The sequence below is a fragment of the Cavia porcellus genome, unplaced genomic scaffold (genome assembly GCF_034190915.1).
Source record: "Cavia porcellus strain 051 isolate PalLab524CR breed Dunkin Hartley unplaced genomic scaffold, mCavPor4.1 scaffold_13, whole genome shotgun sequence".
Classification (NCBI taxonomy): Eukaryota; Metazoa; Chordata; class Mammalia; order Rodentia; family Caviidae; genus Cavia; species Cavia porcellus.
In genome coordinates this window covers 56,051,417-56,078,471 of record NW_026947496.1, presented here as the reverse complement: position 1 = coordinate 56,078,471, position 27,055 = coordinate 56,051,417, and the positions used below count along the sequence as shown (strand labels likewise).

The following is a 27,055-nucleotide window of genomic DNA, read 5'->3' as shown; positions in this document are numbered from 1 at the left end:
AGCATTTGTTCTGAACATGTATAGACATTTTTGTCATTATTCCCTAACCAAGAGTATAACAACTATTGACATATTGTTATCATTGTGTTAGGTATTATAAGTCTAGAGATGATGTAAAGTATTCTGGAAGATGTGTATAGGGTATATATAAATACTACATCATTTTATATGAGAAATTTGAGCATCTTCCGATTCAGCATATGCCAGAGGCCTTGGAAATTTCCCTTCTGGATGTCAAGGAATGACCATGTTTGTGGAATGATGGTTTGAGATGAAGGACTTATTCTGTAACAGTGAATTTATACTACTTAAGAGAATGGACTTCACAGTAAACAGCCTGAGCACATTATCTTTAAACTTATATTTATAGGACTGTGTTGTGATGAGAAGTTTGTGTATCTGTGGGGTGCCATGGAGAGAAAGTTAATGACTTAATACATCAGGTGATTACCACATGAGACATTTACCTGGCATCAGTAAGCAAGTGAAGCTTTAATCCAGGTGGGTGCTTGGGATGGAAAGAGGCTTTACCTAATTGAGTAGCATTTAGACAGGTACTCGGAAGCTTAGCTTCTTTTTGAAAACAATTTTGCTTTGGTATTTTTAATCCCATTTGTTTACTCTTTTAAGTGACCATTTTTGACACATCTTTGTACCATGACCAAAATGACAGACCTTAGTCTCTGTTGGATTAATCAGTGTGTTCTTTGATCCATGATATGTGTTCCCCAGAGACATTTAAAGTCAACATATTTGGCATTTTTGGTCTGCTGGTTCAGAATAGTTAACCAAACTGATAGACTGGTTTGAGTATTTGCATCCCAAAGATGTTCCACCCTGTCCCTCTCATACATTCATGCCCAAATCCACTCCCAACAACACAAATATTGATGGTACCAATCACTCATTAGCAGTAAAAATTTGAGAGCAATTATTTTTTTACTGCGCTTGCCCTGAAAGACACCATTAATCACTTTATTGCCTATGGATTCAAGCCAGTTTCGGTGTCCCTGGAGCCTGCTCCCCAACTGAAAAAGTATTTGCAGCTCCGAGGAACATAGCACAGGATATCAGCTGCAAGCGTGGTGCTGACATTGTCCTCTGAAGTGAGATGTCAAGACTCTGCCTGCCTTGGCATTGAATCCCTGCTGACTTGGAGTCGCTAGGCCAGCACTGGTCGTGACGGTAGGTTCTGGGAAGTCTCCAGGCCGAGTAGAGGTGGGTGTGTATGAAATTTGGAATGTGTCAGCTATTTGCTTATCTTTTATTTTTTTTTCCAAAAGAAGAAAAATCTCTGTAGAAATGATTGCATTTTGATCATTGTCTGTCTCCTCCAAAGGAACAGACTTGCCAGCCTTTGTTCTTTGCCTCTGTAGTTCTAGTGTTTCCCAGGTGGGCAGGACCCAGGGAAGCATCTTGGTGCTGCTACTCAATGACTCTCCTCCTCCTCAGCTCTAGTTAGCAGAAATACAGAAAAGAATTCAACTTGGATCTGAACCAGCTGACCATGAATTTGTGCTTAGTTTGGTAAACTCTACACGCCATTTGGAATATATGTATGTATTTAATAGAAATACTAAACATGTATGGATTGTTTATGCGGTTTCCTATCCAAAGTAAAATGATCTGTGACTTACTAATATGTTTCCTTACACAATGGGCCTCAATATCTGTTAGTTGCATGGTTCATCTCAAATCTAGCAGTTCCACACCCCTCGTATTTGGTATGTGTGTGAATTATGATCCCAGTCGGCATCTTCCTGAGCAGTGCCATCCACTTTAAAATGTAAGTTGAAATAACATAATGGCAAGCTTAACAAGGGCTTGAGAGTGTTGACTAGCTTTTTAGCATAGAAAAGAACCTCTATGGGGAAAATATGCCTGTATAGGACAGAGTACCATGAAGTGGACTTGCTCCAAGAAGGGAAAGGCTCTCATTAAATATAAAATTATTTTAGGAAACACAGCCAATGCAGTAGAATAGGGTTGACTTCTTTCCTTCCTCGGAATTAGTAAACAGTAGACTTAGAGTACAGGAAAAGATGTGATCCCTCTAGAGCCTCCTGGGGACCCTTCCTCTTCCACCGTCCTCTAGAGGAGCTGCCCTGCGTTGTCCTACCAGGGTGGTGGCTGGAGCATGAATTTGACATAAAGAGGACTTTCTAGGGGGCTGGGGTGTTTTTTTGTTTGTTTGTTTTTTCAACCAGTTTCTTTTCCCAAAAATAGCATATAGCTAGTACCAGCATTTCTTACTGCCTGGACTGACACATTTATTAGCCAGTGGAGTCAGTACTAGGGCAAGAGAGCCTATATTTTTCTGTAGCCTGGGTCAGAGGAATAAAGTCCAGTGCAGGTTGCCACTTACTATAGTTTTACTAAGTGATCAATCCTAGTGTATTTTGATTAAGTCACATATTCAATTATTTTTGTTAAAATCAAAGGCCTGATTATATTACCAAATGCTGTGTAATTTTACACGTCATTCAGTCATTTAACACTGCGGCACGGTGCAGTTAACAATGTGGATGGCTGAAGAAAGAAGCAAAATAATTATTTTTTCAATATACAAGTCCTCATCATGATCCACAAATCAATATGCACCCTGGGAGAGTTTGCATCCTATGGGTTATGAGATTCGGGGTGGCCTCTCCTCATTTCCCTGTGAATGGAAAACCTGGACACTTGGCTTTGCCAGAGAGGTTTTTATTTCTCTCTCTTTTTAAAGACTGATGTTTAACTACAGCCACTGGGACCTAAATCAGAGCATCCAGTACCCAACTATGAATATTAATCAGACACCAGGCCATGGAGTTCCTTGCCGAGTTTGACAGTTTAAAGGATCAGTTAGTTAATTAGAAGATGACATGGCATGCCAGGTCCCAAGGCTCTGTCCTGCCTTCTGTCTCCTCTTTTCATTTTCCTTTTTGACAAGTTGGATTACATCATTACTTGTAGTTTCACTTGTTAGCCCACCATGAAATGAGAATATTTTCAGCTTTAATTATCTCTGATTCCTTCCCCCATCTCTGCAAAGACCAGATTTAAAATGAAACTCAAAGAAACATACAAGAATTGGAGGTTCAAAGACCCATGAAAATCAGCCTTCTGACCCCAACCACACCGCACCGCAGAGCGAAAGCTAAGGTTCTTATTAGCATTGGAAACTGGGTTGCCGTAGTCATGGTGATTGCCTTGCACTGTGAAGGTGGGCTGTTCTGACTCTTGTGCTGTAGGTATGGATGCATCATGTCAGGTGTCCCCATGGCTTTCCTGGCTTGAGATGACAGAGCTGCTGAGTGTCTTTAGGGGTCGGCCACCAATTATGTTGCCCTGTTTCTTACCCACTGCCAGCTGCCAGTTATACCCCAAAGTCTAGGTAATTGTATTCTAAATTGTTTTTCTTGCCCTGATATAAATCATGCCTGTGGTCTAGATAGTTCTCCTAGAAGGAAAAAATACAACTCAGTGTTTAGCTCTTCAAATGAAGTTTTTCCTGATGTTCTCTGTAAAACTGACTCTTTCCTTCTCTCCTCCCATTTTCCTTTCCATGCTCTTGTCATGACACATCCGAAACTTTTCATCTTTCAGTTTGTTAACCCTAGTCCTTCCCTTAAATAGCTCAGGGTCTCTGGAAGGCCCACAGACATGTGAACTGAAAGACATTAATAATGACAAAATTTAATAAGAAAACTCAGACACTAAAATCTACAAAGCATTTGTGGGTAATGCTGTGAGCCTACCTACCACTCTTCTAAGTAATTCAGTATCAGTACCTTCTCATTACTCCTCACAACAATCCCATGAAATTAGATGAGGATTTAGGAAGAAACCTACCTTGTCATAGTGTCCCAGGCTAAAAAGACTGAGTGGAAGTTGACACAAGGGAGCCCAATCCCTGGCAGGTGGTGGGTTTTGGAAAAAGGACATTAACATGGTAGCTGAGAGGGGGCGGCCACATCTCAGTTCCACCACCAAGTAGCTGTGCATAATGCCCCTAATCTTCTGGGGCTGCAATTTAGTTATCTTTAAAGCAGGTGGAAGTAAAGCTTGGACTGTAGCCCTGTCTAGCCTTCTTCTTAATTGAATACGTATAAATGGCTCTTGGTTGTGAGAACTGAGAGCTCAGCATGACGTGAGACTGAAGAGCGTGCTACAACATTTGGCTAGGAACAGGGGCAGGAAGGGCAAACCCCAAACCATGTGGATAGAGGTGAGAAGGAGGGAGAGGTTAGTATAGCCCACTGAGAAATATGATAGAGCAGGCGATGTGGCAGATGGCCCCATGACCAATTGGAGAGTCTTTAATATGTCTTTGGAAACATGGTTTTACAGAGTAGGGAGCCAATGTCAGGAAACTGGGACAGACAGCTTTGGCAAGAGGAGGGCCATCTGAGAGCACATGAGTTTCAGTCCAGAGAGCCAGGCTGTCAGGGAAGGAAAGAGACCTCTGTTTTCTCTGTCACCTGAGGGAGGAGCACAAGGGAAGGGGAGGGCAGCCCAAACATGTGCAGTTATGAGGGGCTGTAGACTTTGTTCTGCACCCATGGAAAGCATGTATGGAGGGAAGTTAGACCGATTCATAAATTGTACAAAATTGTCTGTTTCCAAGAGATGGGCAGGACGTAGAAAGAGTTCCATGCTGGTACAAGTGGGAAGGAAATGGCCATTCTTGGTCCTTTAATTTTACTAATCCATGGAATCCAAAAGATGACACGCTATTGATCTTATAGAGCGTTAAGATATGATTAATGATAGCCTCATGTGGCAGGCTTGAGGCATGGTAGGGCTTGAAGAGGAAAAGCTCTGAAGGACCAGTCACTGTGTAACTGTTTGTTCCTTTCTCAACACGGTGCCTCGCCACAAAGTGGGTGATAGGGGCCAGACATAGAAAGAGGTAGGTAGAATCCAGAGTGCTGACAGGGCACATCTGCCAGGAAGGTGTGCAATGAAATAAGCTGTTAGTGTTCCTCAGTTCATTCCAAAAAATAAATGGTGGTTTCAGAGCGCCCACTTATCAGCTTTCTAGTTGATGTCACCCAACACATTTCCGTCTGCCCCTGTGGGTGGATCATCTGAAAGATGTAGAGGTCAGGGCATCAAAACATTTGGATGCACATTGATGGCTTTTATACCTTTGTATGTCTCTGATATTACTGTTTCGCTTCAGCAAACTCACTAATATCAGATATATCCTATCAAGGACTATTTTAAATCACTTCAATTTTCCTTGCCCCTGGGCTCTGGCCGTAAGACCAGAATCCTAAGTGAATGTGTTGCCAGTGATCTAGTGTTTTACTTTCCCCCATTTATAGTACAGGGAACTTTATTAGCTTTTGGACACACGTATATCAGTTTTAAAGATTAAGTACAATGTCAATAGTTCTTATCCAGCTCTCAAGTATACCAAGTTGTTATATTTTCCCAGAGAATGTTAAAAAATTAGTACTGCCGTTTTTGGAAGCATTTTTCTCTTAAACCATTGGTTATAATGGTGTTTATTTACTTATTCTCTGAAGTGCTGTTTTATATAGAGAGTAAATCCAGGCTAGAAGCTTGATAAGTAATTTCAGACTTGATAGCACATGAACCTTATAGATACCAGTGAGTTATGAAGCCTCACTTTGCAACGCTTTTATTTTTACTTGAGTAACTCTCCTTCGTTGCTACTTGTTTATCTTCCGAGTGATTTTAAAATATTGAACGAGCTTTCCTTAGCACACAAGTCATCCATCCCATGCATGCTTTTCCTGCTTTCCAAATTCCTCCAGACGTGTACAGCCAGGTAGCCAATGACTCGTTACAGGCTGCTGGAAACGATAATCTACTGTGGGGCCTTGTCCTAGAGTCTGGTCAAGAATGAAAAAGAAACTCTGCCAGATGATCCACGCTTCCCTGTTTGAGATTTGGGCTGTCCCTGGCTCCGCCCTAGTGCCACCTTCTCACTATTTGACGTCTTCCCCACTTATCCAGTCCAGTGTACATAGCAGTCACAGGCTTCTTCCTCAGAGATTGTTTCTGTCTCATCCACCATTCACGTTTAAGAATATCACTCTTACAGACTCATCTTTCCTGGGTATCATGGCCCAGTCTCCCAGCTTTGCCTCTCTCCAAGAAATTGTGCTTTTGATATTTGGCACATGTGGATCCAGCCTGGGTTTTTTCCTCTGTGTCCAGATTCTGTGAATCTTGCAACCATCACCACTTCAAGGTGTAGTGCTTGAAGCAAACCAAACAACTCAGGCCCCTCAAGAGCTCTGTTGCAGTGTCTGTGGGGTTAGCCGGAGACACTGTTTTCACTTTCTTCTCCCTCTGCTTTCTGCCTCTCTGACTTCTCCTCTCCTCTTCTACAGAAGTGTTAAGCTCTTGGTAACAAGTTCTTACAGTTTTTGTGTATTCCCTTGACTTTTTTCATGAGTAGCACAGAGGCTCAGTAAGTACCTGCTTGTTGATTAATCACTGTAATGAAGCTATTAATTGGCTGTAAATCTTGGCAGTGGGATTTCTGTCTTCAGGAACTTGTTGCTTTCCTCTTAGAAGGAAAGAGCTGATCATAGTCACTATGGTACCCCAAGTCTATGCATAACTGTGCCCGTGCAAATTAAAGCCTGGGAGGATAGATGGACATGTCCCAAAAATCTGGCACAGTACAGAAGGCAGCAAATGCTCTGGCCAAGCATCTGGAAGCTAGAGATCAATTTTGATGGGGTAGGCTTTCATATGCATGGGTTTTGAATGATGGGAGTTCAACTTCATCACTCAAAGGCCTATGTGGAGCATAGTTCCAGATAGCACTAAGAGGGTCGATGATAAGTCCATGATACAACAAAAGGAGTTGGGTCATCCGTCAGCAGACCCAAGCACAGGGAGGGCATGGAAGGTAGGATGGTGGAACAGCCTTCTGCCAAGGTCTCAGTGAGGCTGAAATTCAGTGCCAAGTGGACATTCATTCTAATTGTGATAAACATGATGATTATCGGAATCATGGGTACAAAGTGAGTCTTTTTTATTTTGAAATCCATATGATTATTTTCATAACAGTTTTTCATGCTTAGCAAGCGATAGTGACTTTCCATTTGTAGGAATTTTATTTCAGAAACACATTTAAGTAATACAAATAAGTAGCTTTAAAGACAAATACCATGTAAACAGTAATACAAGCCACTTGTGAAAGATCAGGGTGATTCCTTTTGGCTGGCTGCTGAAAATGTACAAATAGAAAAATAACAAGGCTTCACGTGGAAAGTTGCTGCAGGAATGTCATGTGGGGTGGGGATGAGGGACCGTTGGAGTGTGGCAACTGGGGAACTTAACTGGAATGGCTGGTGTCCTATGGTGGCAGCAGGTGGCTACTCCGTGAGGGCAGGGGTTGTGTGTTTCCTTTGTCCCTAAATAGCACTGGTTGGCTCTGCCCAGGTGATTAATGAGCGGAGAAGGTGGAAGGTATGAGGTGAAGTGCTTTTTTCCACCCATGTCATAGACATCACTGCTGCTGCTCTCCTGACACCGCTGGGCCCTTGGTGGGGTGAGGCTGGGAGCAGCCTGGTTCCCACACCTGCTCATGGAGTGAGCTCACAGCAGACACAGCCTCCCCCGCTGCGGGAGGGAGACAGCCCGAGCAGGCTGAGTGGCAGTCTCCACTTGCGGCCCTACACTGGGGCTCTTGTATTTAAGACTGTGATGTGTAACCACCCCCACAGAGACCTGAGCCTTCGGCACACTCAGCTTCAGTGTCCTGTGAGGGCCTGGGAGACACTGTGGGAATGGGGCCCATACTCCCCATCTGGTAAGGGACAGCTTCCCTGGCTCCTGCTCGTTTTTGTCAGAAGGGAATGCAAGGTCCTATGTAACACATCTTAGCAATGTGTCAAAAGATATTTAAAACAATGTTATTATATTTTAGGTGGCAACTGCTAATTTTTTAAATGCTCCTGGTTTCATGAATTACCACTTTCAAGTCTCGCAGATACAGCAATTGTTCCAACATTGTTTTAAGCCTCTAGCTTTTTTATTTTTAAGTAATAAAATGAGGTCCCATTTTCTGTCTCTCAAGGTTTTATAATGTTTGGCTGCTGATATTTTTCAAGGTATGTTACGCTCTTCAGTGACACCGTAGGTGCTGTTTTCACGTGTCCCCAAAGCCCCAGCTCCACCGTGCTCCCTCCACTCTCTCCCTTGCAGCAAGGCCTGGTTTAAATCATCCAGCCCTGTAAGGGACGCATGTGCCTCTGTCTGAATTCCCTCAGGCTCTGTCCTGACATTCTCTGTGGTCATCTTCTCCTTCTCTCTTCCACCCAGTATTTACTTAGCTCCTTTTCTTCTGTCTCTCCTGCCTGGACTTCAGGTTTGAATCTCCTTTCTTGCTGTTAGGTGAAATCCCAAGTCCAAGACTTGGAGCAGGTCCCCAAGATGTCCACTGGCCTACGGTAACTAGCAGGCCAGGGACCACCCAAGGTTACAGAGCTACTATCTGTCACCCCCACATATTGTTCAGATTGAAGCCTTTGATACACTCATCACGTTCATACAGGCAAAGAGACCTGGGCAGATATGAGATACTGCTTGTCCCTCAGACGTGGCAAGGACTCTCGTGGGCCAGACTATGTCGGGGTTGTAATGTGAAAAGGCAGAAGTGCATCCAGCAGGGGACAGCGCCACAGCACAGGTTCCACAAGCCACGCGGTCCTGCGGGTGAGGCCAGCTATTCACAGACTGTGTGCTGGTCAGGATGCCATGAGTACATTGTGTTGCTTAAGCTGTCTTCTTTAGCAGCTCCTGCCATTCCCCAACAAGCCAGCTTTTAAAGTCTGCCTGCATGCATGAGAATTCCTAACGAGAATGTCAGATCTTACCTGCTTTGGGGTTACACAGTCCAATTCTGAACTCATCTATGCAAGCTGTGTGTTCTTGGTTAAATTTCTCAGTAACAGGAGGATGAGAGGAGTCAGTTATTAGCCCCATTGTATCATCAGCAAATATCAGAATACCTCTGTTCAGTCTTTGATGGTCTTATAGGTACACTAGTGTTCACAGGCCAAACTTAGCACACATTATGTCTTGATTTAGGGCCTGCCAACCAAGAATATATTTTGTAATTCTGAATGGTGGTTATAAAAATACTTCTGTGTTGGGTGAGGTGGCACATACTTATAATCCCAGAACAGTGAGGCAGGAGAACCACTGTAAGTTCGAGGCCAGCCTGAACTAAGAATGAGACCCTGTCCCCCCCACAAAAAAAAAATCCCACACACGTGAATCTCCTGCATAGCATTACTGATTTTCTTTTTTTTTTCAACAAAATGTTAAAAATTTACTCTGACTTGAGGTAAAAGGTTGCTGCCCCTTGCACAGCACATTATGAAAGGAGTTTTAAATCCCTTAAGTTTGTCACTTTTGCTTTATTAGAGCACACCTACAGGTTGAATTCTAAAACTTGTGCAAGTTTTATCTCCTATAATATGCCCTTCCCATACCCCTGGGTGGGCAAGTCACCCCACTATAAGGCAAAGAAACCCAGTTCCCAAGAGGCTCTGAACTCCCCACTCTCCGTAGCTGGTTCTGTCAGATGTGACAGTGTTGACCCACTGCGTGTCCCTACTCCACTCATGCACACAGCACAGGCAGTGTATACACCCTGCATCAGGGAGGAACACACCCCAGTAATCCCACACAGGAAGCAAGGACATCCTGGTACTGAGGTTTCATCAGCCTTTTGGGGTTCCAAGATAACTTAGGAATCCATGCTCAGGAATTTCAAATCTCGTTGCATAAATGGGTCCACCTACTTGTCACCTGGAATGAGAAAGAAGGGCTGACACCATCAGGAACACAGCCTGCTGTGGAACTCCAGTGAGTAAAGGCATCTCACAAGGGCATCCCCCAGGTGTGAAGCCTATGAGAAAACTCAGATTTCTGTGGAATTTAGGGCCCTCAGATCTCTTTCCTGCCTCTGCCAAGGATGCAGATGGCTGTGCTCTGGCTACCCTGTTGCTGGTCCCTCTTTCTACATTCTTGTCCTGCAGCATGTTTCATGATCAGCTGAGTGAACCTTAGAGAGGTGCTCCAGCTCCTGCCTGGCATCTGGGGGCAGCCTTGGTGTGCACATAGCAGGCTGCCCGCCCGCCTCTAACCTTACCCATCTCCTAGCCAGGCACAAGCCTCCTCCCAAATCACTTCCCATGCAAGTAGCCGGCTGACAGTCTTGGACGGCAGGGTGGCATCAGATACCTAGAGTCCAGGAGAAATGCTCTTGAGACAGCAACCCCTCAATCAGTTTGGCAATGAAAAACATCCTTTCAGTGTTCAAAATAAGATGTGAAGGCCTGAGCAGATGTTCTGAGTTCACAGAGCTTTTTCAGAACCTAAACTACACTGATAGCTACTATTATGTAGTTTTTCAAGTTACCTGACTTTTTTTATGCTTTCTAACATCTTCAAAGTTGCCTTTTTCTTTGCTATGATGACATGGTATTCATCCACACTTGGTTTTGTGACAACCTCTTGCTCCTCTTCAAGAACTATGGGCCACTCACTAAGTGTGATTCAGACAAGCTGTCAAAAAGTCACCTTGACTTTGGCAGAGTTAACTGGAGACCACTAAAGCATTTCCTCAACAGACTATGATTCAGGATCTCTGGGCAAGGTAAATATATAGGATTTCAAGGAATAATTGTCCTATGGTAGACAAGAAAATGGCACTGTTGCCAGGTTTATGGTCTTGGCCCTGTGGAAACAGACTTCCTTTGCAGGTTGGACACCATTACCCATTTGGGCACCAATTTTAGAGTCTAAAAAAGTCTGAAGGGGGCCCTCAGCAAATATCCAATGCTGGATTTATGCTTTAGCAATTTATTAAGCATCCTCACCAGCGGGGGTCAGTAGGCGTCTATAGCTGAATGAGGCCTGGTTCTGATTTTGAAGGAGCCTCTCCAGGGAGGATGCAGACACACAGCCACCTCTCAATGTCATCCCTACCATAGGAGGCACAAGGAAGTACAAGGCACACCAGGAGCAGTACCTGCTTCTGAGCAGAGGAGCTGAAATCTTGGGAGCTTGTTGCAGATAGGCTGTGGTACTGGGCCTTCCAAGCTCAGGGCACAGCATGCACAGAGATATGGAGGCTTGTAGAACCTTTCCGTTAAGTGATAGTGACACCAAGTGCACACCTAGGGAGGGTAGATTAAGGAGGGGACCAGGAGGGGTAATGCACCAGTGTGATTCAGAGGGAGCTAGTGCCTACAGCCTAACCAGGAGGCCTGGGGGTGGGGGGGCATCTGTCCCTTGACTCACTAGTGCTACTAAAGGTAACACCCGTGGTACCACCGCTCCAGGTGCACTTTTTACCTGCTTGGCCCTCTTGGCCCACTTCTTTGTCATGCTGCTTCCCAGAAGTCTACACGGCTCAGCTTGAAGTTTGTCATTTGATGAGACTCAAGTTCCCCATACACTGAGGAAAACATCAGCTATCCAACAGTGTGGGGAAAATCATATGCTTGATGTAGCTAACTTATTCAGCAATTAAGTAAGTTTGTGTTGACATCAGTGGACTTCAGATAGCATCCCTGATGGCTTTTGGAGGTCCAGAGAATGATTATTAAGGATATTCCCCTGCCACCTTCAGCCCTTTCTTCTGTTTGTCTTGTTGTATGTTCTTTGGTGACCCTTCTTTGCACTTTATTTTTAATTTCCATGAAAGCAGGAAGAGGCAGGCGCATCTAATGGTACAGAGCACCCAAGAAAAGTGCCTTGTGCTCTGGCAAGCTTATTAGGCACTTTCAGATGATGTGATTACTAATTTGGAAAAGGACTTTAAGCATCTTCATCAAACAATGAGTGTCTTTGTGCAGCCGCTAATTCTTCATTTTTCCTAGGACAGCTGTTCTCTCAAAAACGGTTCGATTACAAATAACTTCCTGTTGCTAACAGGCTTTCTGTGCCCTCACACTGCCTCTTTGATCAGTGTTACCAAAAGTCGTGGTGTGTGCCACCATTCAGGTGAACCCCCTTTTCTCCTGGCCCTCTGTCATGTGTTTCTTACAGACTCTGTCCGAGCAGCATTTTGGAAATGAAACAGCATTCTCAACGGGCTAGACATTTCGCCCAGGTTTAGGGTACTTTTGCTACAAGTAATCATTTTGCCAAATCTTGTTATAGGAATGGGGGCACATGAGTGTTTTGCATTACTGACTCCAAACAATGGATTAGTCACAAGCGTGGACAGCAACCACACGTGGAATTTGCCTTGGACTCCTCCTCATTTCTTTCCCACCCTTAAGCATGAGGCTGGTAGACGCCTATTCACTGAGGCTCCTTCCAAGACAGCCACACACAGGAGCCAGAGGGTGGCCCCGACACACATGGGGGCAAAGGGACACTTGTTTCTGAGGATCTGTAAGGTCACAACCATTTTCATAAAAATGCCAAGGCATGCTTTTTCTCATTCTCTGAGGAGTATGTAGTACAGTGTTTTCTAGAAGCTACATGCTGTGATCTCCCAACTATCTGAATGCAGAAGCAACTGTTAAATTGCAGCTGTCTTCATTTACACTAGAGATCAATGCTTTCAGAACATGTAAAACACCAGCCTTGTCAAATAATTGTTTTGGGAAATGTAGTAATTTCATTAGACGCATACTACTGTACTTACATAATATATGACTTATTTTGGTTTTAAATGAATTAGTAAATATTTTACTTTTTTATTTTCAGTAAGATAAATATTAATAGACAATAACTTTTTTGGATTCTCAGTAATTCTTAGAGTGAAAGATTCTTAAGTTCAAAAAGTTAGATGGCTATAGCTCTGAAGTTCAATGAAATAACATGCAACAGAACTCATGTATTATTAAGATTTGAAAGTTTTCTAATGAAGAATAAAAGTTCTCTAACCACTTAGTTTAGGCTCATTGCAATATGTGCTTGTGGATATGCAAAAATAAATAAGCAACTTCTATAAAACAGAAGAGAAGCCAAGATGATGGGGGCATCCTAGCATGAATTTTTAACTTCTCTCGGTGGTACTGGCCAGTTGCACTGTAATTCATGGGTTCTGAGACCATCAGGTCACCCTTCACCCATGCATGGAGCCCCATGGAAAGTCAGACACAGGCCCTGATCCTGGGAAGCTACACTGCTTATACAAAGAACAGTCAGTGTGCAAAGGGGGATGGAGGAACAGCACTGTCGCTGACTCAGACAGGAGATGCAAAGGAGATGGACAGGTGGATGGGATGCAATACCCAGGACTGAGAAGTGGAGTTGCATGGGAGATACAGACTGGCTTTGCTCAGAAAGCTTCCTTTGAGCTGAGATGGGGGTGAGAGAACTTGATCAGAAACAGAAGGCAGAGCAGTTCTGTCAGAAGGACCTGGAGGTGCAAAGGCCCTGAGGAAGGACAGGGCATGGTGGGGGAGTGTATTGAACATAGGCACAAGGGAGGGGGCAAGTATGGAGAAGCTGATAGCTGGGCCAAATTTTACCTGCTGTGTAGGTCCTGGGCAGAAGTTGGACTCTAATCCAACTGTGACTGGAAGTCTTCAGGGGGCTTGAAGCAAGTGGCAAAGTGGCCTCATTTCTACTTTATAGAAGAAGCCAGCCTGGTGGCTGTGGGGAAGGAGATGCTCCACAGCGGGCCCCGTGGGTAGACAAAAGAAGAAGCCAAGGACCTCCAGGAGGCTCTGGACATGAACTGGGTGAGAGCCTATGCTGTCTGTCTCCATGTCTGGGCAACATGAGACCTAGCTCTGGGTAGGACAGACCTGACTTAGCACCGCCTAGCTGTGGGCTAGGACAGAGGAATAAGTGAGCATGAGTTATGGGTTTAGTCTGAGCGCCTTTTGTTTTCATTGCTACAAAGCCTAGGAGGCAGTTGGTATCAGACCTATTATTCCAAGGGTACGAGGCCGCGGTGTGGGAAAGGTGCCAAGGGGCCCGGCAGCAAAGCCAGATAGCCACCATGCTACCTCCCAGACCCACCTGGGGCTTCCTCTTCTGACCATACACTCTGGCTCTGTGCACCAGCCAAAGTGACAAACAGCACAGGGAAGGGCCTGCAATGGAGAAGCCACTCCTCTCCCCTTCCCCCCACTCAGCCTGCAGCTGACCAAGCAGCTGTGCCTCACCTTCTATGCCTGAGAAATGGGACCAGATGCCTCTGCTAGCCACCAACCCAAGCAAGATTTTATTGAGACTGGTTTGAGTTACTCATGTCTCAGGTGTGTGTGGGCTCCCAGAAAAAGAAAGCATTATTCTCCAGGATTTGTGACACCTCTTTACAGGGGACGTGGGTGTCTTCCTTAGACAGGTAAACCTTTATTCATTGAAGGAGGTGGTGCAGGCTTTGGAAGCAGTTATGAGAATTTTAACATCAGCCATTGCAGTTGAGAAAATGGTACCTAAGCATTTCCTTAAGGTAGTGGGACAATTGTTGATAGGAAAAAAAATTTATCTGGGTGTGGTGGTGCATGCTTGTAATCCCAGCCTTCTGGGAGGCTAAAGCAGGAGGATTAGAAGTTCATTCTCAGCTTAGATGACTGAGGGAGACCTTACCTTGTCTCAAAATAAAGAATAAAAAATATTAAAGTTCTAGGAATATAGCTCAGTGTGAAGGCTCTGGGGTCAATTCCTAGAATTACAAAGAAAAAAAGTTTTTTTTGTCTGTCAAGCTTACTCAGTGGGACAGAGACCAAAGAGGGAGGTGAAAAGAAACACAGCAAAGACTAAACTTATTTAGTGTGCTCTTGTTCACATCCTGTGTGTCACTCTACAACTGCCTGCTTTCTTGACATAAAACTCCCAGCAAAGCTGTGGAAGTCTGAGCAGGTGTGGAATTGCCCGATTCATAGCTGTAGCAACTAGTGACAATTAGCTGAGTGATAGGATCTCTGAAATATCTGCTACATCTGCATCTGTGGAGAGGACACAACACACTGCCTGCTTCTGTTCCTTTCGGTTCCCTTCAACATATAACTTTCTGCCTTTTGAGTGGGAAATGCATTTTGGTAATGATTATCTGCCTGCTCACCTATAGGGCAGCCTCTCTTCTTACAATCCCCAGCTACTTTGCATACTCACAGACCTGTCTTGCAATTTAAATTTTTATATTTTAGTCACATGTAGAGTATTTTCCTGCAACTTTGTTCAGTGCTAAATATTACAGTATGAACATTATTCGAAACATGTACTTTCCATAAAATCTGTTTATATGCCATCATTATCTGCAGCATTAAATACATTTTATATCATCAGAAATTTTATGATATATTTTAAAATGAATTTCTACTTAGCTGAAATGCATTAGGAATTATCGTGAGAGACTGTGTTAAAAATGCAGTCATGTTTATTTGTAACTGCCAGAAAATGGCTTGCAAAATTGTTAGTGTCTTTTATTATTCCCTACCACTGGAGCACTTGCTTGTTAATTAGAGAAATTTCAACTGTCATAGTTGGCAATTATAGCTTCTGTATCATTGTCTGTTATGAATAGTCAATGAGAGCTGATTAATATGCATGAGCAGCAGTATATATAGCGTGTGCATTGGACCACAATCCAGCTGCCAGAGTCACTCGGAGGAGGGAGTGGGGTGTGCGTGTTCCTGCCTGTGTGTGTGTGTCTGTGTCTCTGTGTGTGCGTGCATGCTGCGAGGGAAGGAAGGGAAGTGTGCAGGGGGCAGAGAGTTATTTTCCAGCTTCAGAGAGCAACACCAATGTGAAGTGTTGTGGCTGCCTGACTCACCTGAGGCTCTCGGAGAGACCTTCCATGCCTGCTCGCTGAGGGAGCTGCCTTTGCGAGCGCTGGCGGGTACTGAAGCCTTCCTTTGACGTTTCTTATCTAAACATGGGATGCAGTTTGTGCAGTCTGCAGAAGCAAGAGGAGCAGTACAAATTACTCTATGAAGTTTGTCAGGTAACGCATTGCATTTCATTCTGTAGACGGATGTTTGCAGGCACTCACCTGGCAGCCTGGAACTTCTAGGGAAGGAAGTGGGGATTCTGTGTGTGTTTTGTGCCGTGAATGAGCCAGCCTTTTTGACTCCTCTGTTGATTTTCCATTAAATCCCCTAGGAAATGTCCCTTCCAACAGCACTTCAATGCCCATGTTTGAGAATATAAATAGATGTTGATGGTCATAAACTGTGTTTTAAGCAGTCGGTCACAAAACTGCTTGACGCTGAGCTCACTCCAGAGTGTTGAACTGGAAGGGTCAAAGAGTGGTCACACACCCTTTGAACAAGTTGGGAAGACGGGATGATGATTAATGCTTGTGAGGTTTTGTCTATTTACACATCGTTCCAGGGTGTGCCTTTCCGTAGAGCACAGCCTCTGCTGAAGTGCTCTTTTAGCAACTTCTTGTAACGGGACACGATGTGGTCCCGAATGATGCTTCACTCACCATTCCGTACCTCCCTCTCTCTGTCTGTCTCTCTCACCCTCTGCCTCTCCCTCTTCCTCCCTCCCTCTGAAAATGTTAAAGAACTTCAAGAACAAGTGTCTTGGCCTAATTAGGTGCTGTCATCTGTAGCAGATGACTTCTGTTTTCTATATCTTTGCTAACAACATGAAATTTCACTTGAGATGAAATGGGATATTTATGATATAACCCAGGTAACTTATCTTCCACCTGTGTTGAGTGTTTTCTTTTTAGATATTCAAGTCCTGTACTGAACTAGGAGATTTGATACTGCTGTTAGTAATCAAACTTGGCAGTTAAGGATTTTCCTCCTCAGTCATCCTAACATGTTTTTCTCCAGTAATCAGAAAATGATAATCCTGTAAGTTTTTTTTAAATCATCACACTAGAGGAGGTTACTATGGAAAGCAAAGTAAAAAACATGATGTTCATTCTTTGTAGCAATAAATGACACAATTTAAGAAAAAAAAAAAGAGCTACTCTTAAAAATATAAACTGTCAATTGGTGTCATGTCTTCAGGAGCCACCAGAGGGAGCTTTGCTATTGAAGAGTCACAGTGAAACACAGCTAACAGTGACTTTGTTGCTTCTGTGTACAAAACCTAATGATATAATGACCCTCTGTGGATAAAAGGTGCGTCTGTCTTCTGCATGTCTGTCTGACTTCTGCAGTGAGGCATAAAAAATGTCAAGCAAAACTTTTTCAACCTCCAGCACCACCACCATGTTCAAATAGCCAAGCATTTTAAACCTGTCAGGAATACACTTCAGACTTGCAATTTCTTGCTCAGGACTCTGCTGGACAAACATCCTTTTCAAAGCAGTGCAACACATGTGGGAGGTCTGGGGCAAAAGTGCCACTGCTGCTGGTGATCCGGCCTCTAGCCTGGGTCACCGTGTGTTGTAATCCTTAGTTTGCTGAGTGATCGGGGCAAGGAGGGTAATATTCCCCAGGCCCAGCCCTCAGAAGTAACATTGGCAAAACACCAGACACCACCAGCTGAGCAGGGTGCTTTTCTAGGCTGTTGATACTGCAAGTGAAATAGCTAAATATAGCGAGGGAAATAGTACTTTGTAAAACTTCTTTGGGGTTTTTTTTTTTTTTAACATAATTCGTACAAAGTAGCACTTAGCAGTCACTGCTATGGAGGTATTAATTACAGTGGCACTGCCCAGAAGGTAATGCTACCACAGTCTGTGCCCGTCTGTTGACTTGTCATTTGTGTATCTGTATTGTTTGAGCTTCCCACCCTCAACAACTGCCCCCAAAGAGGGGGCCTGGATTTGTTTGTTTACTTTTTACTAGGTGAATTTATGTGGAAATATTCTGGCTAAAGCATCGTGCAGTAAATTGCTGATAAATGACTTCCATCTGGAATACACTTTGTCAGCAATTTAGGAAGCATGCAGATTTATTTTCAGGGAACGCATACTACTTTTTGGACCCATTACCCTTGTGCCAACTAAGTAAAATCCCTTCCCTCTTATTCTATGGGAGTCCTGAACCTTAGCATAAAGGAATTCACAAAACACTTGCAGGAATTAATAATTGCATTCTTGCTTTTATTATGCAAAGCCTTATTAGTGCAAAGAAATTAAGGTTTCCATAAATTATGGTTCCAGAAGGTCCAGTGTGTCTGGCTTCAGTAAGCCCTCGTAACAGCAGCACAAAGAGGATCAAATATTCCAGGGCTCAGACTTTATCCTTCCCTCATCCAGAGATAATTCAAAGAGATGCTCTTCATTAGGGCCGTTGGCAAGCTGCCTACAATTTCTTTTTGGGGCTGCTGTGAGCTTAATGATGCAGAACAATGGCTTTGCTTCTTGTTGCACACATACCTTATTGTACCTTTAATCACATTAGAAAAACAACAACAACAATACATGAACTCACCTGGTCATTACAGGGCATTGCAAAGAGTGCAGACTATCGGTGGTCGGCGCCACGCATTAAAGGATGTGCCAGGATATCGGAGACACTTGAGCGCTTCTAAAGACAAGACAAGACAAGCCTTCAGACTGTTCTGGGGGTTGTAAGATCAGTTGTGTACAGCAGTTCTTTGTGCTTTTATGATAACCACAGTCTCCTACAGAAATGCCCATGCCTATCAGAAATTTAAATTTTAAGTTAGTAGTCGCTTCTTGCTTTGGAAAACTTTAGCCTTGGTTGACTTAAATACTGATGAGGTGAAAGGAAGGGGATGTAGGAAAGGAAGATGCATTAAGGTTATTAAGGGGTGCAATCTTCTACTTGGGTAAATTGGCACAGGAGATCACGTGTCCTTGGGGTAATGGACTAGGGAGCCTCACAGCACTGGGCTACAATCCAACTGAGGGTGAGTATCAGAGTAGAAGGGGCTACAGGGATGGGCATGTCTGTGGTTCTGTTGTCTGGGTACCTGTGACTCCATGGCAAGCCCAAACATCAGCCCAGCAGGGCCATATCAGAACAGAGGGAAGCCAGTCTGTTTATGGTTTGTAGAGAGGGTCTTTTGATGAAGGTCTGGAGGAGGGACAGGAGTGGCACATGAGGCAGTAGTACCATTTATTTCCTCTACCTCCTCTCACACTGACCAGAAACTCTGTGTTTCAAGAATGGCCTTTGCTAATTTGATTAGATAACAGAGAAACAATTCTCATTAGGATTCAGGCTTCAAAGTAGCAATTCTAATGAATGCATTCCTCTAAAGTCTGTCTTAGAGGAATTTTCAAAATGACAAGGAAAACTTACAGAATTGCTGCAGTGTCCATTGTAACGTCGCCAGGATTGAGACCTGTGTACTAACTGTGTGCCAGCACCACGCTAAGCACTTACCTTCCGCTCTCCCCTCCTATCCACACAGCGGCATGATGGGACGGGTGCTGCTGTCCCCATGTCAAAGATGAACTCACTCTGAGTCCCATGTCTATGAATCTTTTTATAATAAATCACTTCCAGGAGAGTCAACAAGAATGTCAATGACCAACTTTATAAGGGAACAGTTCCATTTTTTTAAAAAAATCATTCTTGCCTTTGTGTGACTGAAGACCCCTTCATTCTCAGAAAAGGCCCCCATGCAGCCTGTCACCTCATGCCCAGAGTTTCCATGGAGCCTGTGGTCCCTGATGCTAGGGGAGAGTGTGGTGGGCAGCGGACAGTGCAGAGTTGCTAGATAGAAGGGATCCTTTGAGAAAGACCAGGTCTTTTTTTTTTCTTTTCAATAATAACAGGAAAAATATAAGACCAACATGTGCTTTTTTATGCTACTAAAAATTGTTATCTGAAAAGCAAAAACTTTACATAGTGCCTTGCCAGAAAATTAGATGTACATATTTATGACCCTTTCTACATCAACCTATTAGCCAGTTGGCAGGAAAACCCTGGGTTTCTAGAGTAAATACAAATCAGAATTAGCAAGTTTATAGAGTAGTCTGGAAACTTGACTGCACACAATCTTATTTTCATATTTAATTAGCTACATGCAGTACTCAATTAGATGAGTTTACTGCTGTAGAGAAAGCAACTGTGAGTCTGCTGAAAATCAGCAGGGTCGTGGTATGATTAAGTATGGACAGAGTCAATGGCAGTTAATTGGATGAATATAAACTTGACCTCCACACAGCAGTGCTGAACCTGGCAGAGTTTTCCTGCACGTAGGTGTATGTTTGCTTAAACAACCTACCAATTCCAAAAGCATTGTTGGGGAAGCTTTATGTATTCTGAATTCATTTAAACAAAGCAAGGTTGAATAAAGAAACCCTATTTCTTCCCACCTTGATGAATAGAGCCTCCTCCTGGATTATGAGAGCTGTCTGTGGTTGAGAATGATCACTTTTTCAATATGAGCATTTATCTGTCTCTAGCTGTTGTCTTCTTGTCAGTGAGCAGTGGCTCATAAACCACTCGTAGGTTGATGAAGAAATGAAAATGAACAGCCTGAAGTGAGCCCAGGGCTTACCTCTAGGCTTTGAGGGACCATAAAGAAGTTCTCCTTTTTCCTTATGTCTAACACCTGTTAGCCACCAGGTTTGTTAGAAGCTGTTCTACGTGTTCCCACGATGCTGCCCAGTGCTGCATCCCTGCACTAAGCATTGCCACATTGCCCTGCCCACCACTGCATCCCTCAGTGAGTATTCCCACAATGCCTTACGCATCCTTACATCCTTAAACTGAGTGTTCCCATAGTCCCCGGCCCACCAGTGTGTCCCTGTGTTTCTCTCTACCTTGTTCCCATGTTGTATGCTAATTTGACCCAGTTATACTGTGAACCTAAATGAGATCTTGTTACCACTTTGACTCTACATACACCATTGGTTTAGCATGTTGGGTTTTGTAGTGCTTGTGGGGAGTGGGGAACAAAAAGAAAGAACTAGAAAGAAGACCAGGTGTTTAGCAGAATAGCTATGATTTGAACCAAGTGATAAGTGTAGAGAACAAGGAGGGAAAACATACATTTCTTTCCTTTAGTCAGTCAGTGTGTTCAACCAGCCAGCACTAAGAGCCATGCCTCATGCCTTGCTCCCTGTTTCCACAGTGCACTTAGAAGACAAGGAACTACTTCCCTGTGACCTATAGCATGCCAGGAATGGTGGCCATGTTGTGCATTTGCCCTGGTCCTGCAGGGCTTTTCCCCATATCCTGAACCTACTTTCATTTTTTGGGACTTTAGATCTGTCTGCTTGCCTCTTGCAAAATAGTTCACTGACTCATCACTGAAGAGGATTCAACCAAGCTGACCCTCTCCCTGGAGACCTCTTTGACAAAGAAAGTCTCCCAGCCTTGTTGATCCATCTGTATGCTTATGTCTTCCTTTTCTAAAACTTAATCACAACTCATGTACTTTCTTATCATCTGTCTCCACACCCCATCCCCTGGAAAACGTCAACCCTGTAATGGTAGGGACTTAGCATTTTTCTCTGTGATATTTTCAGTCCTGGCCCATAACTAGTAACCATCCAAATTAACTTCTGAATAAAGAAGATATCAGGTGGGCCGTGCTTTGGTCTGGGAAGGTTTTTAGCAATGACAAATGGGTCCATGTCCCAAATCTCTCATGGCTTCCATAGATCCAGCTGCATACTGCCATCAGGGTCACGGGGTGAAGACAGCCCCTCTCTCTGTGTTCCTGTCACCCACCTGCCATGGCAGGCAAAAAGAAACACATGGAACAGTGAAAAAATGCAGCTTTAATAAATGAGTTCTCTTGTGCTTATTAATAATGCAGGAGAGGTCATGGTTAAATGGTGGCGGGAGGCAGACAAAAGACACTGTCAGCAGCTCTGGGTAAAGGCACACCAGGACCTTGTGCATTCTCGGACCACTGTGGGATTAAGCAGGGAACATAGTATTCACTCTCTAAAGCCCACAGAGCCAGTTTCTAGCAGCACTGCCTTCATTTATGTGACAGGTGTCATAACATGGGTGAAATGTAGACAGACTGTGCTGCTGAGTGCCAAGTGCTGCCCTAAGAAATGTCAGGAATGAAGGCGTCCTATTTGGAATGCCCTGCTTTCCCATTTGTTCACCAAAGACTTGCTGAATCACATATACATTGGCAAACTTTGGGGAAAAAGTCTCTTTTCCCTCTATCAGTCACCTACCCACCATGGTGAATTTTTTTCCAAATATAGTTTCCAAATACAGTTGATTGTAGAGTTGATTATAAGGATAAGCATAAATAGTGCAAAAGCAAAGGAAAATTATGGAGCAAGGCATGGTGATACATGCCTGTAATGTCAGCACTCTGGATGGCTGCACCAAAAGAATCATATGTTCAATCTCAGCCTGGGGAGCTTATCTCAAAAAAAATGTTTTTAATTGCTGGGAGCATAGCTCATTATGAAGGCCAGGGGTTCAGTCCTCAGTACCAGAAGGAAGAGAAGAAGAAAAATTATTGGCATCAGTATTCTTCAGCTTTGCACATTGGTTTTGATTTGATTTGCAGTAGGGAGCAACAACAGCTCATCTGCTGCTGAGGAATCTCTAGATGTTTCCCCTCAGTCATTTGTTCTCCAGGTATGTTCCTGACCCAGCAGAGTCATCACCAAGTCTGTGAGACCCTTCCTCGGATCCCCTGAACCAGTATATCGAGTGCAGGGTGGGGGCATGGTGCACATTGACACTTGATATCCTCTGTCCTACGATGAACCAAAACTCCTGGAAGAGGCAGGACTCAGATTCCCTAACCTTTGTACCAGACTTTCTTAAGTTACTGTTGGGTGATCAGGCAGTAAAGAAGTTGTACCTTAAGACATTTATGGGCAGATCAAAAACTTAACCTGCTATTAATACAATTTCTTTAAATTTTTCTGGGAGAATTTTTTACAAATATTCTATATAACAAAGCTCACAAGTGGAAAATTGAAAATTGAAAGTTCTGTAAGTTTTTTCTGTGAAAAGGGCTTGTTGCTTTTTCCTCCAAAATTCCAAATTTTCCTATTACTATAGATTTCCCGGTAGTAAATAGGAAAGGTATCTAGTTAATTTCCAATAATGTGAATGATGATGAGCAGAATTCCGGCTGCAAGAGAGCATATTCTTAGGAAGGATGTTGTTGTCCAAGTGAATCCTAATTTGCAGAATTCCAGAGGATATAAGATTGAGTGGGGACCTTTCTCTTGATGATGAACTGTGCAGCCATCACCATAGTGTCAGGTTGTGATTTATAGCCTCCATTTCTGGGGGTTTTCATGTTACAGTCTCATTGTATCTGCCAATTAAATGGCACTGGCCAATCTTTAGTAATTGTCTTCTTGCACCTGGTTAGATGTGCCAGAGGATGAACACTTGCAGGGGTATTGCCAGGTTGCCCCAGCTGAGAGGTTTTGTAACCCCTCCCTCTGGACGCATCCATGTCCCCTGACTCTCTACCTCCTCCCTGGGTGTGAAGGACATTCTCTCTCTTCACTTGATACTTCCTCTGTGCCTGCTTGGTGTTGAGCTTGTCAAGGTGACAGAATGTGGAGCGGAACCTCATTTTAACTTGCATTCTTACAGGTCTCTGGATACAAAAATTCCTCAAGTGAGGTAGTTCTCATTCTGGAACTTGCACAGTGTTATGACTTCTGTCTAGTTGTTCCCCCAAGGCCTCATGTAGTCATAGGTTGAGGTGTTTTCAGAGGTGGCTGAATCTAGATGTGTGATGCTGGAATTAAGGATGTGTGACTAAATCATTCCACTGATTGGTTTGGCGCCACCCTAAATCCTGGTAGTCTAGGTAAAATATAAAAAGGTTCAGAAAGAAGCTACCAAGATAGCTTATTGGTTCCCTTGCTGCTTGGCTATCTTCCCCTGCCATGAACTGTTTCTCTGTGACACAGCCTCTGCCATGCCACCCTGCCTTGTAGTCAGGTGTTTAGGGACTGAAACCTCTACAAACTGTGAGCTAAACAAACTTTTCCCTCTTTAACTTTGGGTGTTGGATATTTTGTCTCTGCAGTGAAAGAAAAGTAACTGAGACACACAAGTCACCAAGAGGGCTGCTAAAGCATGGAATGCTGTGGTCCTAGAGCTTAGATGCTACTGATCTTGGAACCACCAGGTTAGACCAGGGTGGTCTTGGTGGTACTCTGGAGTTGAGGCCAATGGCTAGATGGATGTGTGGACGCAATGGGCCCCCTAACCCATGGTTTTGCTTCCTGCAGTTGGGTTGCCTCCAGTCACCTGTTATCATGATAGCTCAGTGGTCCTACTGTTGGTATGTAATAGTGTCAGGTCAATATCACCTAACTATACAGTTGCCAGGTCCTTCAGCGTTATTTCTTTTTATATTAGCACAAACAAAAAAATGACTATAGTACAGCAAAGTATTTTGAGAATGACTATATTTGCATATGTTTTAGCTCACTGTATTGTTTTTTATTGTTGTTCATCTCTTGTGCCTAATTTATAATTAAACTTTATCATAGATACATGTCTAAAAGAAAATATAATTTATACAATTCCATACTGTCTGGTTTCTAGCGTTCACAGAGGGTCCTGTGGACATGGCTGGAGGGGCTACTGCTTTCACATCTTTCAGTAATGCTTAAGTGTTCTCTGGCATCGTGGTAGAGCATTTCTTGTTGCTTCCTAACCCTGCCCACACTTGGAATGTTCTAACTTCTTAATTTCAAAAGTGGAGTAAATATAGTTATATCTCATGATAGTTTAGATATGATTTACCCTATTAATAAGGTATGTGTATACACTGGCCATTTTGTGTTTTCTTTTAGTGGATGAAGTACCCTCTCAAGCTTATGCTCATTCCTCTATTGGAGTTCTCATCTTTCTGTGTTGCTATACAATTTTTAAAACATGCCAGTCCACTTACAAATGTCTTCTTCCAATTCGTGGCTGGTCTTTGTATTCTGTTTATGTTGTTTTCCAGTCAGCCACATCTCTTGATTTAATGGCATTGCATGCACCTCTTTTTATAGTTTTTTTGTGTCTCTTTGTCAGGCAGTATGCTTTCTACCTCCAAATCACAAGCATCTATTTTCTTCCAAAAATACTTTATAAATCTATGTAAAGTTTTACATAATTCTGCTGTCAAAATGGCTTGTTTATTTGGTGTGATGCTAGAGTCTGACTTGATTTTTTGTATATTAATAGATTTTCTAGAATCACTTCCCCTCAAGGTAGAATGCCAGTTTCTCCGTGTGGTTGGAGCTATTTTTGCCCTGTATGTTATGTCCCATCCATCAGTCTGTTCTGTATCATCAGTGTAGCAGCTGTTAGATCATGTTATGATCACGCTGTGGTCCTGATGCCTGGTGGAGCAGGTACCTCCCTAGCACCACCTTGTTGCCAGGGTATTCTGCTTGTCCTGGCTGTTTGACAGTCAAGCTGTTGAGCAGGCTGGCAAGGCATAGTTTTGCAGATGTTTGCTGTAGCATTCTTTATTGTTACACAAATACATCTTAGAAATTTTTGAGTTATCCACTAGTTAATGAAAAATTAAGACACAATCCAAAGATATACATTAAAAACTGCCCCTGCCTCAAATTCTGCAGGGAAGTGAACCAGAAATAATAATGGGGTTTGGGAGAAGGATGAGCTGGCTGACTATAAAGTTCTTCAAAAAGTACAAATGTTGCCCTTTTTGGTAGTATAAAGCATTCCTCATCTGTAAAAGAATTCTCTCAAGTAATAGCATTTGTTGTCAAAGGAGAAAAGCCATCTGAAAGAATCCAGCTAGAATGAGTGTTTTACACACTCGTCTCCTGTATTTGCATCTTCTATCTAAAGACGGCAGAAGCAAAAGTTTCTGTTTTTATGAATACACACACACAACAGATAGTACTGACAAAGCCTTACTGTTCACAGCACTAAGCTGATGAAAACAGAGCTAATCTGCCAGACACCTGGGAGATGCACAGTTCCTTCCGGGGTGTGAAGCAGTTTCCCCTACTCCAGACACATTCCCAGGCTTCCTTGTGTGCTAATAATCTCCTCTCACACCCAAAGTGTCAGTGATTGTAGCACATAACATTAATGGTGACATGAATTTTAATAAAAGAAAACTCTGAAGACTGTGAGCCAATTTTACTTTATCAAGCAGCTGTTTTCTATTTGAGGAGTCTCAAAAATGTAGAGAAACTCTTTCATCGTAATGTTTCACTTGGCATCAGGAGATGAAAACTAACAGGTATGCCCCTCGCAGAGGCACAGTGGCACTTTGCATCTGTATTATGTTCCCTTTTATCTAGGAATAAAATGCCAAGAGTGACATGTTGTACATATACCATACATTTTACAGTCCAGCTACCATATGCCACACATTCACCCACATGTTCATCTGTGGAATCATTTGTTAACAAGAGATACCTCTGTTTCCATTTTTCTCTCTGTCAGCTTTCTAAATCTATAACTTATAGTGCTAGACAAGGTATCTGGAAATTTCTGGTACTTAATATCTGGGTTGTTCAATGTATCTGTCTAATCTTTCCCTCTCCAGAAGTAAATTTGAATTTCTTCTTTAAATTCCTCCATGATTTGGAACCTGGAAGGATGTGGCTGTTTCTCAAAAGGTAAAGGGAGGAAGGAAACTATCAGTGAAAAGTGAATGAGGAAGTCAGGACATCCCTTTTCTCAACTAGCCATAAGGTATCAGGACTAACTTTACCCCCTATGCCACACTGATTAAGAAATATCCAAAGGGAAGAAAATTCTAACAGCATAATCTTTATTTTGCAATTAACAGTGAAGACCCAGATGAGTATTTCTAGCAACTGAGTTTGTCATGCTTACAATGAGAGAGATAATAAACAGTGGTTGGGTGTTAACCAGCAATATTCATACACCTACAGATGGGAGTTCTATGCAGACTCCCAGCTAATTCTCACACAGCTCCTCAAAACATAGGTACTCTTGTTATACCCATTTTACACATGCCTCAGTGGAGGGTTAGAGAAGTTGGCTGACTCACTTGGGGCCACACAGCTCACAGGTAGTACAGAAAAGATCAAGTACAGGTTTGTCTAACTCCAGGACGTGCCTGGTGTGGATTCTTTCCACATACACAGGGGGCACCTTTGAGGATTCCTGGCATCAACCACAAGATGGAAAGGAAAGTCCCTGCCATTCAGGAGCTCAATTAGAGAGATATGGGACAAGAAATTAAATCATACTCTAGTATAAAGGCTGTGTGGTATGTAGTTGGTTCTACTACAGAAGTATCACACGAAGAC

General features: G+C 43.2%; 1 protein-coding gene across 3 annotated transcripts in view; it reads left to right on the top strand.

Moving 5' to 3' along the window:
- The window catches only part of Pdzrn3 (PDZ domain containing ring finger 3), a 234,201-nt gene that overhangs the window by 169,160 nt on the left and 37,986 nt on the right, over nt 1–27,055 (top strand). The window contains exon 1 of one of the 3 annotated variants that reach the window (XM_063260255.1): nt 15,557–15,901. The exons of the other annotated variants lie outside the window; for them this stretch is intronic. Within the exon in view, the coding sequence (XP_063116325.1) occupies nt 15,833–15,901 (69 nt within the window). The 5' untranslated portion in view covers nt 15,557–15,832. Of the gene's footprint in view, nt 1–15,556; nt 15,902–27,055 lie in introns of those variants that run through there. 3 annotated transcript variants of the gene reach the window in all.